The sequence below is a fragment of the Pteropus vampyrus genome, unplaced genomic scaffold, assembly GCF_000151845.1.
Source record: "Pteropus vampyrus isolate Shadow unplaced genomic scaffold, Pvam_2.0 Scaffold99, whole genome shotgun sequence".
Classification (NCBI taxonomy): Eukaryota; Metazoa; Chordata; class Mammalia; order Chiroptera; family Pteropodidae; genus Pteropus; species Pteropus vampyrus.
The window spans coordinates 2,843,615-2,861,550 of record NW_011888880.1 but is presented as its reverse complement, the minus strand read 5'-3'; the positions used below and the strand labels follow the sequence as shown (position 1 = coordinate 2,861,550).

The 17,936-nt window shown below is 42.9% G+C and overlaps 1 protein-coding gene and 1 pseudogene across 1 annotated transcript in view; both read right to left on the bottom strand.

The window, feature by feature from the left end:
- The window catches only part of CUNH8orf46 (chromosome unknown C8orf46 homolog), a 22,694-nt gene extending 8,414 nt beyond the window's left edge, over positions 1-14,280 (bottom strand). Inside the window, exons 1-3 of the mRNA XM_011364598.2 lie at positions 14,214-14,280; positions 9,890-9,945; positions 2,324-2,474 (exon numbers count right to left, since the gene is read on the bottom strand). Coding sequence (XP_011362900.1) covers positions 2,324-2,474; positions 9,890-9,945; positions 14,214-14,280 — 274 coding nt within the window. The remainder of the gene's footprint in view (positions 1-2,323; positions 2,475-9,889; positions 9,946-14,213) is intronic.
- On the bottom strand, positions 4,879-4,996 carry LOC111742716 (annotated as a pseudogene).
- Positions 14,281-17,936: the final 3,656 nt, after the last annotated feature.

Sequence of the window (17,936 nt, the reverse complement as noted above, 5' to 3'; positions counted from 1 at the left end):
TCTGCAGAGAGAACAGTATCAGTGAAGGTCCAGGGAAACAGGATATAAGGGACGAGTCCCAGAATTACACAGCAGCTCAGGGTTGCTATGCATGTCCCAAGCCCAGGAGGTGTGTCCTTTTCCAGGCACCTGAAGGCCACCTGCTCAAGGCCTTGTGGTGAGAGAGTTTCTCAGCTTGTCCCTGCAAATTCCAAGATTCTTCAGAGACTCTTTCTCCCACGGGAGAAGGCTATAGCATCCAAGAGCCTTCTCCTGTAGCTCAGAAAAGAAACAAGTCCTCGGATCTGAGATCCCTGGAGACACACATCACGTCCTTCCGACCGACCGGAGGATGGAAGTCTTTGATGCCTAAAGCTGGTGCCAAGCCCTTCCTGTGAAGAGCACTCAGAAACCCTTCCTCTCTCCCGCCCCCTCTGGAATCAGAGTCAGGGAGCTGATGGTTGAATCAATGCCCAGCTCAATCTTTTTTTTTTTTTTCCTAAACCTGACTAGCACATCTCCTGCACGAGCTGACTGTCACATGTTGGGCAGATTCTCTCCATTTCATAAATTACTGTTCTCCTCTTTGAGAATAAAAGACTGACTTGGGCAGTCCAAGCTTCCACAAGTTTCTAGAAAGGGAGGCAAGTGGCCCCTAAAACGAGACAGATGGGGAGACACTATTCTCTGGGGGTGATGGGGAGACACAGTGGCTAGGAAATCGGGAGATCCGAGATTTAATCTCAGCTCTGCTGCTAATGAGTAGTGCGACCTTGGGTAGGTCACACGGTTTCCATGGTTTCAGTTTCCTCTCCTGCAAATTGGCAGGCGGTGGGTGAAGCAGATCAGCGGTTCTCTACCTTCAATAGGCATTAGAATCGACTTGGGGGCTTGTTAAAATACAGATTGCTGGGCTGCACCCCAGAATTTCTAATTTAAGTTCTCATGTGGGACCCGAAATTTGCCTTTCCTGCAAGTTCCCAGGTGATTCTATTGCTCTGAGGATCCCAAGCTGAGACTATGCATTAGATTATCTCTAAATCTTTGCCGATTGATTTGTTGTCCTCAGACCAACATCATCAGCAGCATCTGGAAGGTTAATTAGAAACAAAATCTGGGGTCCTAGTCAGTTTTACTGAATTAGTATCTGCATAAGAACGAGATTCTCAGGTGATTCTTTTGCACTTTACAATTTGAGAAACAGGGCTCTAAATTCACGTTATGATTTTGTAGCGAAGACAAACACTCCTTTTCTCTTTCTGCACACACATAGACCCACCCACCCACCTATATATAGACACAGAAAAATTTATCTCCTCTTAATTTGCAAGGCAGATTGTGGTTTTCCTAATGCTTTCACTCTACATACATATGTGTATATGTAATCACTTAACTGGTGAATATGGCTTGATTTATGCATTCTTATACGTAGAATCATAAAAACAGGACCAGGGCATTAGTGATCAAAGGAACCTCAGAGATCCAGTCTAGCATCTGGGAAGGAGAAAAGATGCATGGAGGAAGGGACATACTCAGTGGAGTCTTATTTCAGTTCTGGTAACATAAAAAATTGTTGACAAAAGCTTTGAGAAAGACATCCTAGACTTTCTCTTGTGTATTTTTGGAGTTAAAATTTGAATAATTTTAGGCTGTGGGAATAACAGAAATAACCAGTAATTAAAGGCAAAATACCATCACAGACTTTAGTGGGCTAGATGAAGAAGCCCGTTGAAAAGTTTAAGGTGGAAGCCATTTTTAAAAATAGTGTGTAAGGTAAGATTATACTGTTTCCAGCTTTGGAAACAAATTTGTCCCCAGATCCTTTTTTATAGCTTGTTGAAATAGCCCAAGTCATTCAAATTTAAGATGGCAGTTTATGAAGAGCCTGTATAAGCACACATACACACTGCCTGTAAAATAAATAATGTAGGTTTTTTCTGCTTCATGAGTCATGGCCACACTGGTTTTCTCTGCCCCAGAGCTTAATGATTTTTATCTACTCCTGAATCCAGCAGGGCTTCCTATGGAGCAAGGATGGTAGATGAAAGCGTCCTTGTTTATTACACCCAGAAGCGAGTGCGTTATAGGTAGAAGGTGTTATGTGCAGCTGGTATAGGTTAGGCCCAAGAGTAGGTGTGTTCGGAGAGGGTAGAGCGGGTATTGGGGAAAAGCTTAAACCCCATACCACAGGTGCTCCGCTCACCTGGCGTGACCAAGGTTGCCAGGGAGGACTGTGACGCAGTCAGACAAAACACAAGCCCACACTCAGACACTGCAGCTGCTGCTCTAAGTGTGTCATTGTCCTTCAGGGAGGTACAGGAAACACGAGCCAGCAGGTGCATACCCGGTCTAGAGGGGTTCTTAGCAGAGTGGGGTCCTTGTTGCCATGAGCTCTGGAGCCTGCTTGATCTGCGGCCCTCGCTGGCTCGGCGGTCACTGCGGTGTGGCAGCAGCTCCAGGGGCCGGGGTGAGTAGAGGTCCGACTCGATCACCACCTGCCGGGAGGAGGAGGGACAGTCAGCTTGTTCCCCTCCCTGGATCTAGGGATCCCCCATCCAGGCCAGGACTGCAGCTTTGCTGACAAGGACATTTTGGAGCCATCCATGCTCCAGTGAATGCTAGGGGCAGAGAGAAAACTTGGATATGGCCAGAAACAGTTAACTGTTTTATTGAACTTTAGATTGTCCATTGGTGCCATGGTGCAGGACAATGACGGTTCCTCACCAGCAATCCCTTCACAGAGTCAGCATCCTGGGCCATCAAACCCCAAATTGGGGCTAGTCACCTGCACCCTGGCCTGACATGGTTTGACAACAGGACAGGCTATTTGAAATGAGGATGGTCCTAGAAATTCAGGTCTTAGGGGCTTTGCAGCTAAGTGGACGCCCTTGTTCATACAGAGAAAAGCTTTTTGAGGGGGCTAGCAGAGGGAAGAGCTAGGGAGAGGACTGGGGCCCAACTCATTCCCAGATCTGTTTTAAAAAAGAAGCTGCTGGCAGGACTGTAGAATGCTCCCATTTCCTCCACCTTGCAGAATGCCTGTGTCAGGCAGAGCTGAGAGATGAATATCCTGTATGGCTCGGTAAGGGGCAGTCCTGGTGAACCAGCACTGAGCTAAATGCTAAGGTGTTTTTGGGAGGGATCACCTGCTGAGTGGGTAGTTTAGGAAGGCTGGGAAGGGGGAATACCCCTTTGTCAGGGTCCACCAAAATGGGCCTTAAAAATTATAATAAATACAAATTATAATTGAAATAAATATAAAACAAATAGCACTGTATTTTATCTTAATACTGGGAGTGATGAAGTGAATCTTAGCAGTTTTTGGCTCATATCCTGCATATTTTTATACTTATCCAGGACACTGGGTCATTCATTCTGAATTTCTTCACGGCTTGGAAGCTGGTTGGAACCTCCAGCATTACACGGCAGCTTCTCTGAGGTTTGCATTTACACATTCGCTTGGTTGCTTGTTCCATCCTTCCGCGGACAATCTGTGAGGGGGTGTTCTGTGCCAGGCCCTGGGCACGGGATGCCCCTGTGAGTGAGGTGGACCCATCTCAGCCCTACAGATCCCCCTCAGCTGTCTGCATATAATGATTATATTACTTTGGAGGAGATGAAGCAAAATCTCTGGATTTTAAAATATCACAATAAGGTGAAACTTTAATTGAGTAGAGAAAAATTGGATCTTTAATTAATATTGTTGGAATAAATGTCAGGCTCCTGGGGCAAATGGATCCTTGTCTATACTTCTCATACCAACATGAATGCCAAAAAAATCCCTCAAAACCTAACCACTAGAATATAGCTCAATATAACATTTGTTACTTATAATGGGGAATTGTCCCTAGGTATATAAAACTTAGGGGGGAAGGCAGATAAGGTAAAGGGGGTCAAACGTAAGGTGACAAGGAAATTTAACTTTCGGTGGTGAACACGCAATGCAATCTACAGATGACGTAGATTGAATTGTACCCTTGAAACCTATATAATTTTAATAACCAATATCACTCCAATAAATTTAATAAAAATAATAAGCAATAAAATATAAAAATGAAGAGGAAAAAAATAGAAAAGCAGGGCAAAAATTATGATCTGGCAATTGACAATAAAAAATACAAGTAGGCAATAAACATGAAAAGATGCTGAACAAGATTTTAATTAAACACATGTTAATTAAAACAATAACCTTCTTTCCCCCTCCTATCAGATTGTCAGTGAAGGTAACTCATTTGGGTCCAGGCAGCCCTGAGTTTGACCCTGGCTTTGACACTTTGCGGTCGTGTAGAAAGGGGATGTCCTTGTCTGCCTTGCTACGTCAGGGCAGGGTAAGTGCCCGTCATTAGCAGAGATTTGAGAAGCACGGTTTGCTCTTTTCTTCATGCTGCGTATTTATCTATAGCATCTGAGAGTGGTTCATGTCTTTCGAGAGGAAAATAAGGGGAACCGTCACTCTCTGCCTCAGTTTACCACCAGTGGGACTTGGCTTAGAAAATTCACATATCTCAACTTTGGTCTTGTCTGGGATAGGAAATTAACTCTTCCCATACCCATTTCGGGGTCTGCATTTATCATTCTGTGCCTTTGAAGAAAGCTGATAATTCGAGAGCAATTGGGATGAGTCCCCCTTCACCTCTGGGCACTGCAGAAGGTGGCGTTTCTGCTCAGGTGTGGGGCTGCACCCTCCACTCCATGCCAGCTCACTGCGGGGCTCCGAGGCACTGCAGTGGGTGGTCCACACTCAACACTCTGCACACACCTCCACTCCGCTCCCCTCCTTTCCTCCCCTTTATTTATTTATTTTTTATTTATTTATTTTTAGGTGAGGCAACCCTTGGTTGACCTCACAGATTGCAAGGAACTTGTCAGTTTACAATCCCTTATTTTTTTTATTTTTTACACCTATAGCACCTGGTCTTCCTATGTGGTCTCCCATCCAAGTACTAACCAGGCCGACCCTGCTTAGCTTCCGACATCAGACGGGAGCAGGTGTGTTCAAGGTGGCACGGCCATAGCCTTCCCTTCCTTTGAGCACTGCGCACTCCATGATGTCACCTGGAGCACTGAGATTTCCCGGGTTAATGGTAGTTTGAAGCCGCATTGCCCTGACACATGCACTGTTTGACCTCTGGGCCCTCCCCCCGAACCTGACTGTGCAGGTGGAGCAGGAAAGACCCAAGCTTCATTATGTGACACTTGTAGGGCTCTTTGCTGTTGACTCTGCCACGGGTATTTCTGGTTTTATTTTCATTCTCCCAGCATTCCTCTGGAGGAGGAGCGAGGACTGGCATGTTTTCAGACTCACTTTGTAGAAGGAGAAAGTACAGCAGGATGTGAAAACCTGAGGAATCCATGGGGGAAACCCTGCATTTCCCCCTCTGAAAGGGAATCAAATGTTTCCTTTCTGGAACAAGAAATGCTGCCTCTGCAACCTGCTCTCCGCACTGCGGGCTGGGCGAAGGAAGTGGAGAGGGAGAGGGCGGAGAGGCGGTAACTAGCTGCTCAGCCCTTCGCTGAATGCAGGAGGTTTCCTAGGGGTGGAGATGAGGCTGGACCCCTCCCAGGATATGACTTAGGGCCAAGTGCCTCTTCAGGGTTTCTTCTTCAATCCCCCAAAAGGATGCTAATAACAGGAAAGGAAAGAGGAGAGGAGCCCAGCTCAGAAGATTTCCCTTTTGTAGCTGGCCTTATAACGGGTTTTCATTTCCTACACTAATGGAAGTTCTGAAAGGGCTCCAGGCCAGTGCATCCAGCCCAGGCCTGGAAACAGACCGCTGAGTGGTTGGTCATGGTGACCTAAAAGCCTCCTGACAGCCTGGTTTATCTTGTGGTCTGTAGGACACAGTCTAGGCTTGCTGCTGCTGCTGGTCTTAGAACAAACTGTTCTGAGAGCAGGCTCTTTAGCATCCTGAGTATGCGGGTAAGATGGGGAACCGGCAGCAGGGGTGGGATCTATTAACGGGGAGTTAGAAAGACAGGTGAGACTTAGGTGATGGAGAATCATTATAATTCGGGGCTGATGGAATCCATAGCAATGTTCTAGCCCAACTCCCTAATTTAAAATATAAGGAAACTGAGGCCAAGAGCATCTGTGTGTCTTCAAAGTCACAGGGCTATATAATGGGCAGAGCCAGGACGAGAACTGTGTCACACCTACAGAAGTGCCTACATCCAGATAAGAATTTCAAGTGGAATTGATTGCTCAGTGCATTTTGAAAAATGAGCAGATCACCAGACAAATCCCTCCTCTGCAAGGTTGAAATCTGGGGAGAATGTGACATTTGCAATCTTATTTCTCGATCTTTCCTAATGGCGGCCCCTTCTGAAGGGGCTATCAATCACAGTGGCAGGGACTCTGTTGTATGGGCAGTCCTAACTGATGCACACATTTGTGTAAATTCATTCCTTTGAGCTAGTCTTATAATGTTGGTGGCATCAGGTTGATCAGGATGTCAATAAAATTGCCTAAGAATCCAAGGAGAGAAAAACAAGTCTAGAGAAGAGAGAGTATGTGGCTGGGGCCCGGTTTCAGAAAAAAAAAAAAAAGGAACTTAAGAGAAGTCCAGAGAGAGAAGAAACTAACCAACACTAAGGATGGTTTAGAGAGGAGAGAAATATCTGTAAAGGAAGGGACCTGACATCCGCATGGTAGCCCAAGGGGTGAGGATAGCACAAATGAGAATTTCAGGACAAAGAAAGTCAGAAACATTGGTACATTGGAGCAGTTGTGAAGTATGAATCATTTTCTCGGGAACTGAAAAGGAAGCCAAGAGCCAGCTGGATGGGAAACAAGAAATCAGAGCCAATCCTTTCTTCTTCGGGAGTCTCTTTCCTCATCTTAGGTGGACAAAGTGACCTTTCCTGTCTTCTCTAGTTTGAATGTTCTATATGGCGGAGGCTGAGTTTTACAAGCAAAGGCTGAGTCAGGCTGTGAGGGGAAATCAGAAATTCAGAGGAGAGCTCAAAGGCCAGAGGGCATTATGAAGCCGTCTCACCTGGAGGAAGATTGCATATTTGAAGACAAGACCCTGACTTTTTTTTCCTAATCAAAAGCCATTTATATTTGTATTATATACTTGAGTCATTTTTTTCCCTCTGAGTAAAAATATTTTAGAGAGGGGAATTCATAAACCACACACATAGCAGCCTTTCTCAAATATTTCTACTCCCGGGAATGTTGAGAGTGTGGTTCTACCTATGGTGCCCGGCTGAAGTCCAGTGGATATTCCAGGAGGCTGCGCCCATGTTTTGGTGGCTTTGTGTATCTCATGCTCATGTGTCTTCATCTCCACCATAGAGAGTTATCTCTTCTGTTTAGGTTCTGAGTACCGTGAGAACTTTCTTTCCTAGAACCCAATTTAACTACTAGAAAGTAGAGCGATTTAGTTTCCATTTTAAAAGTTACCGTAACCACTGTTTGGTCCTTAGAAAAGCAGTTGGTAATGATAGAAAGGGCGATCCAGACAGGAACGTTGTTTAAGGTTAGAAACTCAAGGCAAGAACTTGCTTGAGAACGAAATATTCCGAATTCCCAAGGGATCGTCCTTGAGCTGTGAATGATTTATGGCTCCTTCAAATCCTGAGTAATGCCAAACTCAAGCCCTTGACTGAAAGGTTTGTTGCGACACTTAAACTCTAAATTACCTACAAACAGCTGCTTCCCTTTCCTTTTTGACAACACCCACTGCTCCTTAAAAAGTCAGGAGCACTTTTCGTTTACATCGTGGGCTTACATTTTCAGAGACCACAAGAAAGATAAGAACCTCTTGCTTCACACCAAAGAAATTTTCTATCCGTTAAAAGCCCTTTTCTTTCTTAATATATAAAATACCTTCAAAAGTTATTTAAAAAAGACATACAACTGGCGGAAATAATGAGCAAAAGACGAGAGAGGAAGCCGTAGTGAAAAAAAAAATAGTCTATGAAAAGATGAAGAATGGTATTAATAAAGAAATGCAAATTGAAACAATAAGATGTTTTCACCTATTAGACTGTCAAAGACTAACAGCATTGCTACCAAACAGTATTGGCTCAGGTGTTCTGGTAAAGGTACTTTTATAACACGGTTGCTAAGAATTTGGCAATTGTTCTATAATTCTTCCAATGTTCATACCCTTTGAGCATTTCCTTTTTTTTAAATGAGACATAATTGACATATAATATTGTGTAAGTTTAAGGAGTACAACGTGTTGATTTGATAGTCTAGAACGTTCATGCCTATAAATTTATCCTCAAAAACATTTGTCGTAAGAGCATAAAAAATATGTTTGAGAATATTTCTGGTGGCATTGTTTTAGTAGAAAATGGAGAACCCCATTTACTGATAATTCAGTTAAATAATTAATCTAGGAAAACTTCAGATTTGGTTTGAGTAAAAAATATAGGACATTCACACAATGGCATACTTTGCAGCCTCTATAAGGAATGGGGTAGATCTATATATATGTCAATTGGCACGTAAAGATGTTCAAGAGTTACTGTTCGTTGAAAAAGCAAATTTCAAAATAGTATGTTATCAAGCAATAAAGTGTAATAATTACGTTAGTATATGAGAAATTTTCACTTAAAAATGCCAAGGTTTATTGAATATTCATTATGTATCAGGCTCTTGACTAAGCACTTTACATGTTTTCAATCATTTGCTCCTCCCAGTGGTTCTTGAGACATGTGCTCAATTTATTTTCATTTTAATGCTAAGGAAGTAGAGTACCAGAATGGTTGGGCAACTTGCCCAAGGTCACACAGCTAGAAATGGATAGAACTGGGACGTAAGCCCAGGCAGTTTGACTCTCAGGTTTCACACCTAACCACTGTGCCTACAGCTTCTCAGGACTTATTGATACTATATTTTATATCTTTGTAATGTTTCAATTTTTATGATGGGAATATGTTACTCTAGATATTAAAAAGTAATAATGTACATGAAAACAACAATGACTAAAACCCCATCTCATCCCAAGGATACTTAAAAATTATTTTTTAATGGAGAATAGGTTTTTGAAATTTGAGATACTTAGAGAATTTCTAAGTGTTTTATGAAAAACAGAAATAGAAATGCTAGTATAATCAAGAGGAAAAAAGTAGCAGTTAAAATAAACTTTTTATATTAAAATAGAAAGATGTATTGACAGCTTTTATATAACGAAATCTAAGCAAAATGAGAAATTCACAGCATCATTAGGCTCTAAAGACCTATAAACTAATTTTAAGGTAATGCATATACTTATTAAAGTAGCAAAAGATAATACAAAAAATGAAAGCCAGCATCGACGAGGTTGGAGGTGAATGGAAAAGCATCGATGGAAGCCTGTCGATTGCTCAGAATTCCTGGACATGTGTGACAAAACTGTAAGCATAAACCATTTTTAAAAAAATCACTATCATTTCTCCCAGTTAGCCCAGTGTCTCTTACACACAATAAGACTGCAAATATTTGATGTTGGGTGAATGGATGAAACTATTCTTATCCTCTTACTTGTTAATTTCTCTTTGAGGCCTATGCACCAAGAAATTAATCCAAAAGAATAGTATTCTGCACAAATTCATTGTGTTGATCTTTAGAATAGAGAAAAAATGGAACATTGCACGTGCCAACAATAGAACACCTAGGTGAGGGATGCTGTACCCGCATCACGGACTCTGTTTAAATAAGAAAAAATATATATATAAAATGAGATTTACTCTCTGTGTCTGGGGAAAACGGCAGAATGGGGGTATCTAATTCAGGGCTGTGTGCTCTCTGGTTGACATTTGTCAATTATTTTACTTAGGTGGAGGGCAGAGAATGCAGCAGCAACAACATGGGCTGTAGGAAAACCTTCTTGTCTATAAGGCGCAGGAGAGAGAAGAAGCCAGGCATTGCTTTTTAAATGAAAGGCAATCAAAGAGATGAAAACTGAAATTTCCTTACATTCTTGGTCAAGAGATGTTGTGAGCTTTTGACTCTTCTTCTGGCTGGACTGGACACTGCAAAGAGAGATAGAGGACTGGTTTTAGAGAACACCTGGGGGGCTGATGTAGCCACAGTCACAAAACTGAGAGTGTTCAGACCTGGAGTGGGGCAGGGGCACAGAGAAGGAATGGGAAGAGGAAGCGGGGTACAACTGCAGTTTTAGATGTTATTTGGTTAAGTGCACCAAAGTTCAGAGCAGCATTATTTACAATGGCCAAAAGGCGGAAACGGATGTTCCCATCAACGAATGAATGGATAAACAAAATATGGTTTATACAGTCAATAGAATATTATTGAGCCACAAGAAGGAATGGAATTCTGACACGTGCTGCCACATGGATGCACCTCGAAGACATTAAGCTAAGTGAAATAAGCCAGACGCAAAAGGACAAATACTGCACGAGCCCATTTATATGAGATACCTAGAGCAGTCAAACTGGTAGAGACAGAAAGTAGAGTGGAGGTTACTCAGGGCTGGGAGGAGGAAGGGAGAGAGGGATTATGTGATGTCACGGAGTTTCTGTTTGAAATGATGGAAAAGTTCTGAAAACGGAGGGTGGTGATGGTTGCGCAACAGTGTGAATGCCCTTAACGCCACGGTGCTATACATTTAAAAAAGTGGTGAAATGGTACCTTTTATATTATGTATATTTTACCACAAACATAAAAAGGCTTAAAAAATCAACTAAGCATTTAAAAAATATTACTTGGTTGGAAAAGACGTACATTGTTGCCAGAAGGATTTACTCACAACTAAAATCCCACCATGTCACTTCCCTGCCTAGTGCTCACATGACTTCTTGTCACCTATCAGATTAGTGACCAGATGAGCACTGTGTTGTTATTTTCTGCAGGGTGCCTGCAGCCACGTCACCAGTCATCCAGGGTGCTGGTCAACAGCCAGGGCTTCCCACTCCTTTCACTTGGGTGTGAATCTGAACTTGACCCTTTGCCAGTTATGTGACTTGGGCAAATTCCTGATTCCCTCTAAGCCTCACTCTCCTCATCTGTAATTCAGCACCTACCTCAGAGGGCTGTGGCAAGGATTAAATGAACTACTCTTTATAAAGCCCTTGGCCCAGCACACGGTAAAGAGTAAGTTCTGGGAAGTAGTGGTGGTTATCAGGATTTTCCTCTTTCTCTGCAAGGTGAGGGCTGGTGGAAGCAATAAGTGATCACGTTTAGGGCCTGCAGCATTGGAATGTCTCTTTCTGGGGTGTTCTCTGTTTCCTCTTGCTGTTCCCTGACTGCCCCTCCTCACTGTTGTTTATCCCCCAGTGAGTTATTTTGAATGCTGTGGTACTCTTCACCCCAACTCTGGTGCGCCTCAGGAAATAGCTTCTAGTATTTAACTTCTTGGTAAAACCACAGCTTTTATCTTTTGTATTTACTGTGAATTATGTCTACGAAATCTTTCCCTTAAAGGTCTCTTTCTCTAGAAAGTAAAAATGCACACTTGTCCTCAGTTACAGACTTGATCTATGCCCTGTGCCTTTAAAATACTTAAGAAACACCACCGCATTTGCTGTGGTCATATTTTTGATGGCTAAGCTAAAAAAAAACAAACAAAAAAACCCCATATATATAACTAATAGGTTGAACCCAATATGTGTGTGTATGTATGTGTGTATTAGAAAGAGGGATACAATACAATAATAACAAATGTAGTAATAGCTCTCATTGAGCTTTTCTAGGCAGATGGTTTATTTGCCTTATCTCATTCACTCCTCACAGCAACTCTGTGAGGCAGGCACTCTCCATGAACTCCACTTTATAGATGAGGATGCTGAGGGCTGGGGTCGCAGAGTTGAAGGTAGAACAAGGCCTACACTCTTGACCGCTAGACAACACTGCCCAGGTGGCTGAACTTGTGCTCGGAAAACATTCTGGTCATTGCACATTGAATAAACATGGCTAAACAGTAGCATCTGGGAAAGGTCATATCAGGAAGGACTGTAACCATTGTTAGACACAGTCAAACCAACCTGTATCTCTGCAGTTGGGGAATGTGGGCTGTAATGAAGAGTTACCAATCTCTCTCATAAGCAGTGAGTAAGGAGAGCTCGAACTGCCTGCTCTCACTGTGAGCCCCTTGCTCGATGGCTTTGGAGAAGACAGGACGGGGCACAGCGAGAACGAAGAGGTGACCTTCTTCCATTTCCGGTCTCATATAAACTGCAAATATTCCTTTTCTACAGAACAACTTCCTGAGCAGTGACATGTCCACGAGTATCAATGAACACTTGGTTTAATACTAAGGAGGTGGCCATGAAAGAAAATGGTAAGAAAGGAACAGAGGATCACGTGTTTATCTTTGACTGAAATACTCATTGCTTTAAATATGGAATGAAAATAGTCATCGCTTTGTAAGCGACGTACTTAACGGTGCTTACTACGTGCCAGGTACTGTCTTAGATGCTTTATATATTTTACCTATATCTCATGTTTTCCCCCATAGTAACCCTGGGAGGTGAGTTCTAGTTCTCCCTTTTATGAAAGTAGGAACTCGGGTCCAGAGAGGTTATGTAGCCTGCCCAAGGTCACGGAGTGCAAAAGTGGCGGCAGTCTCCTGACCACTATGCTAAGCGCATGGAGTCAAAGGCCCTGTTTTGATTGATTTTATTCCGGTGAACGTGACAGCAATTTATTAAAAATAATAAATTTTTCATTAAAAAGAGCCATTCGGCTTTGACTTTTTTCTCCTTTTAATTTTTTTTAAAGGGTAACAATGACAGAAAACAGACATCTTACCATTTTCATATTTGCTTCCATTTTGTTTCTTTCTCATATAAATAAATACAAAATTAGAAGGCAAGTTTAGGTCCCCTTTCTACCCTCTCCTAATTCAACTTCCCTCCCTCCCCAGGCTACTAATTTTATCTGTGTCTTTCCAGCCTATATTTTGATACTTTTCTCTAGATATATATCTATAAACAATATATAGTATTGTTTTATATTTCCAAATTAAATAATTGTTATCATACATATATAATTTTTCATCCTACTTTTTTTTTTTCCACTGAACATTATGCTTTGAGATCTATGTCTATACAGGTAGATCTAGTTCATTCCTGTCAACTGCTGTGGAGTATTCTATGGTATGATGACATATTTTACTCCCTCCCCTCTTCAAGGACATTTAGGTTCTCTTCAATTTTGCCCTCTAGAATACAATGCCACCATGAGCATCTACATGTAAGACTATTTATCCAGAAGGGGGACTGCCAGGTCAGAGGGACTGCCAGGTCAGAGGGTCTGCCTTGACTTTCCAAGTATGTTTCAGAGTTTCCGGAGAGAGTTCCAATGCCTGCACGTGGGCAGACTCTTAATTCTTTTTTCTCTCTCTATCTGGCAATAGATGTCTAAAGCTTAATTTATGTTCCGCTGGCTGTCTCTTTGTGGTCAGGCTGAGTCTCTCCCTGCCCCGCTGAGCACTGGCCCTGTCAGTGGCTGACACTGGAAGAAGAAAGGAATTGTTTGAACAGGGGGTCAAACACCAGCCTCCTTCATTCAAGTCTGACAATGAGAGCAGGGCTAAGCTGGAGTCCCTGGGCTCTCTCAGCAGGACAGGGGCTACAGGGAGAGAGCAGAGGCGGCAGGGGAGAGGGCGAGCTTTGGGGAAGGGGCAAGGGAACTGTCCGGTCACCAGACACCTACAGTCATCTGAGCTCTCACCCGAAGCCCTTCCCACGACTTGACACCATTTGCCTTGGAGCACAAGGACTTTTTGGTGGCACTAGTTCCAGGTTAAGTTTGGGAGGGTGGCCCAGGGCTCTGAGTGGAGGCCATCTGGGTCAGGGCATTATTTGAACACTTCACTGGATTTCGGGCCACCACAGGAAGTATTTCTCCTCACGTTTCACAGCACAGTTAGAAAGCAGACTTTTGAGGCAGCTGGTTCTCATTTCAAAGCCCACTTGCTCACTGGAGAAGATGAAAGACTCTATCTAGCTGTCCTGGGAATTTCGTTTTCATCTCTGTTTCCTCCAACAATGGCTCGCTGTCACTTTCATTCGGCATATTGTGTAGCCGTACTGAATTAAGCGAAATGGAATATTTAACTGCCTTCACTTCCCCCTTGATGGATTGTTTCAACGACTGATGTTTATCCGCGTGGCTCCTTTTCAGGAACAACAACAACGACAACAACAACAACAACAACAAATACCACCAAACACAGAGAAGCTGTCAGAGCTCAGAGAGCTGAGGGAAAACCGTAGTAAAACAGCACGTGATTGTCCTCATCCTCCTTAAGGAAACGGTCAAGGGCGATTTTACTCACCCTTGGAAGGAATCACAGTCGTGAAAACTTCTATATTTTCGTCACTGCAGCTGTAAATCTGATGCATCTTTTCAGCCTTCTCTCCCCTAACGTGTCTGGAAACCGGAGGCCTCTCTCTGAACCCCTCGTCGTGAGGTTTCCTAAGCCAGAATGGCTCGGAGAATCGTTGTGCAGGTCCACAAAAGGCAGGCTGGTGCTGTGATCTCATCTCATTCCAGAGTCTTCACTGCCACATTTTCTAATCCCATCTGTCTTTTTTTTTTTTTTTTTTTTTTTAAATGAATCCTATTATTGAGAACCTTTGATTGAGCCTGGAGGCTTCAGTCCCCTCCCAGCCAGGATGTTTGTCACATTTTTATTTTGCCGTGCCTGCCGCAGTGAATTTGGAAGTCTTCTGCGAAGTGATGAGGTGAAGTCGCCCACTCACTTAGTGCCAAGCTTGGCTGGAGAGTTTTAATACTAAGGAGGTGACCATGAAAGAAAATGGTAAGAAAGGAACAGAGGATCACGTATTTATCTTTGACTGAAATACTCATTGCTTTAAATATGGAATGAAAATAGTCATCGCTTTGTAAGCGACGTACTTAACGGTGCTTACTACGTGCCAGGTACTGTCTTAGATGCTTTATATATTTTACCTATATCTCATGTTTTCCCCCATAGTAACCCTGGGAGGTGAGTTCTAGTTCTCCCTTTTATGAAAGTAGGAACTCGGGTCCAGAGAGGTTAAGTAGCCTGCCCAAGGTCACGGAGTGCAAAAGTGGCGGCAGTCTCCCGACCACTATGCTAAGCGCATGGAGTCAAAGGCCCTGTTTTGATTGATTTTATTCCGGTGAATGTGACAGCAATTTATTAAAAATAATAAATTTTTCATTAAAAAGAGCCATTCGGCTTTGACTTTTTTCTCCTTTTAATTTTTTTTAAAGGGTAACAATGACAGAAAACAGACATCTTACCATTTTCATATTTGCTTCCATTTTGTTTCTTTCTCATATAAATAAATACAAAATTAGAAGGCAAGTTTAGGTCCCCTTTCTACCCTCTCCTAATTCAACTTCCCTCCCTCCCCAGGCTACTAATTTTATCTGTGTCTTTCCAGCCTATATTTTGATACTTTTCTCTAGATATATATCTATAAACAATATATAGTATTGTTTTATATTTCCAAATTAAATAATTGTTATCATACATATATAATTTTTCATCCTACTTTTTTTTTCCCACTGAACATTATGCTTTGAGATCTATGTCTATACAGGTAGATCTAGTTCATTCCTGTCAACTGCTGTGGAGTATTCTATGGTATGATGACATATTTTACTCCCTCCCCTCTTCAAGGACATTTAGGTTCTCTTCAATTTTGCCCTCTAGAATACAATGCCACCATGAGCATCTACATGTAAGACTATTTATCCAGAAGGGGGACTGCCAGGTCAGAGGGACTGCCAGGTCAGAGGGTCTGCCTTGACTTTCCAAGTATGTTTCAGAGTTTCCGGAGAGAGTTCCAATGCCTGCACGTGGGCAGACTCTTAATTCTTTTTTCTCTCTCTATCTGGCAATAGATGTCTAAAGCTTAATTTATGTTCCGCTGGCTGTCTCTTTGTGGTCAGGCTGAGTCTCTCCCTGCCCCGCTGAGCACTGGCCCTGTCAGTGGCTGACACTGGAAGAAGAAAGGAATTGTTTGAACAGGGGGTCAAACACCAGCCTCCTTCATTCAAGTCTGACAATGAGAGCAGGGCTAAGCTGGAGTCCCTGGGCTCTCTCAGCAGGACAGGGGCTACAGGGAGAGAGCAGAGGCGGCAGGGGAGAGGGCGAGCTTTGGGGAAGGGGCAAGGGAACTGTCCGGTCACCAGACACCTACAGTCATCTGAGCTCTCACCCGAAGCCCTTCCCACGACTTGACACCATTTGCCTTGGAGCACAAGGACTTTTTGGTGGCACTAGTTCCAGGTTAAGTTTGGGAGGGTGGCCCAGGGCTCTGAGTGGAGGCCATCTGGGTCAGGGCATTATTTGAACACTTCACTGGATTTCGGGCCACCACAGGAAGTATTTCTCCTCACGTTTCACAGCACAGTTAGAAAGCAGACTTTTGAGGCAGCTGGTTCTCATTTCAAAGCCCACTTGCTCACTGGAGAAGATGAAAGACTCTATCTAGCTGTCCTGGGAATTTCGTTTTCATCTCTGTTTCCTCCAACAATGGCTCGCTGTCACTTTCATTCGGCATATTGTGTAGCCGTACTGAATTAAGCGAAATGGAATATTTAACTGCCTTCACTTCCCCCTTGATGGATTGTTTCAACGACTGATGTTTATCCGCGTGGCTCCTTTTCAGGAACAACAACAACGACAACAACAACAACAACAACAACAAATACCACCAAACACAGAGAAGCTGTCAGAGCTCAGAGAGCTGAGGGAAAACCGTAGTAAAACAGCACGTGATTGTCCTCATCCTCCTTAAGGAAACGGTCAAGGGCGATTTTACTCACCCTTGGAAGGAATCACAGTCGTGAAAACTTCTATATTTTCGTCACTGCAGCTGTAAATCTGATGCATCTTTTCAGCCTTCTCTCCCCTAACGTGTCTGGAAACCGGAGGCCTCTCTCTGAACCCCTCGTCGTGAGGTTTCCTAAGCCAGAATGGCTCGGAGAATCGTTGTGCAGGTCCACAAAAGGCAGGCTGGTGCTGTGATCTCATCTCATTCCAGAGTCTTCACTGCCACATTTTCTAATCCCATCTGTCTTTTTTTTTTTTTTTTTTTAAATGAATCCTATTATTGAGAACCTTTGATTGAGCCTGGAGGCTTCAGTCCCCTCCCAGCCAGGATGTTTGTCACATTTTTATTTTGCCGTGCCTGCCGCAGTGAATTTGGAAGTCTTCTGCGAAGTGATGAGGTGAAGTCGCCCACTCACTTAGTGCCAAGCTTGGCTGGAGAGTTTCGCTGAAAAAGAAACGTGATTTTTTGGTACCAGCGATTCCCCTTTCCGTTTCAGAAATGATGAAGCTTTTCTTTTCTTTTTTTTTTTCTCCAGAAGAACTGAATCTTCAGTAACTTTTCATGTATTAATCTGGCTTCCTTCGAAATTTCTATTTTAAACAAAAAGACTGTTTCTCCACAGTGTTTTCACCTCATGCCAGTTCATGACAAGGCTGACATTTCTAGAAAGCCAAGTGTTAGCATCTCCTTGTACAACCCCTCAGGTGCTTGCAGGGTGTGGTAACACGCAGTTACAGGAAGGTTATGTTTTATTATCCTAAATATCCTGATACATATTATCCTAGAGAGCCTATATTTTATCCTATGTGTTCCATATATTATACACAGAAGTAAGGTATGGTTGAAACACATGTCTATTACATCAAACCCACTGCGTATCATTAGACCACTACAGATTTACTTTTTCATATTGATGATGATGATGATGATGTAATAATATTAATAATGATGTTTGGCATTTGTTAAATGCTTGCCAAGAGCTAGGAAGCCTGATACATATTCTCGTTTAATGTCTACAACTGCCCAATGAGACTATTATTTTTGCTGTCTTATAGGTGAGAAAACTAAGACATAAAGAGATCGAGTTACTTGCTGAAGATGAAAATAACTAGTTCACGGCAGACATTGTATTTAATCCCTAACTTGACTCCAAAGCCAATGTACTTAACCACTAAATTCTACTTTATTCTTTACCTGCACGGCCATTCCCCCTACTTTGAACCTGG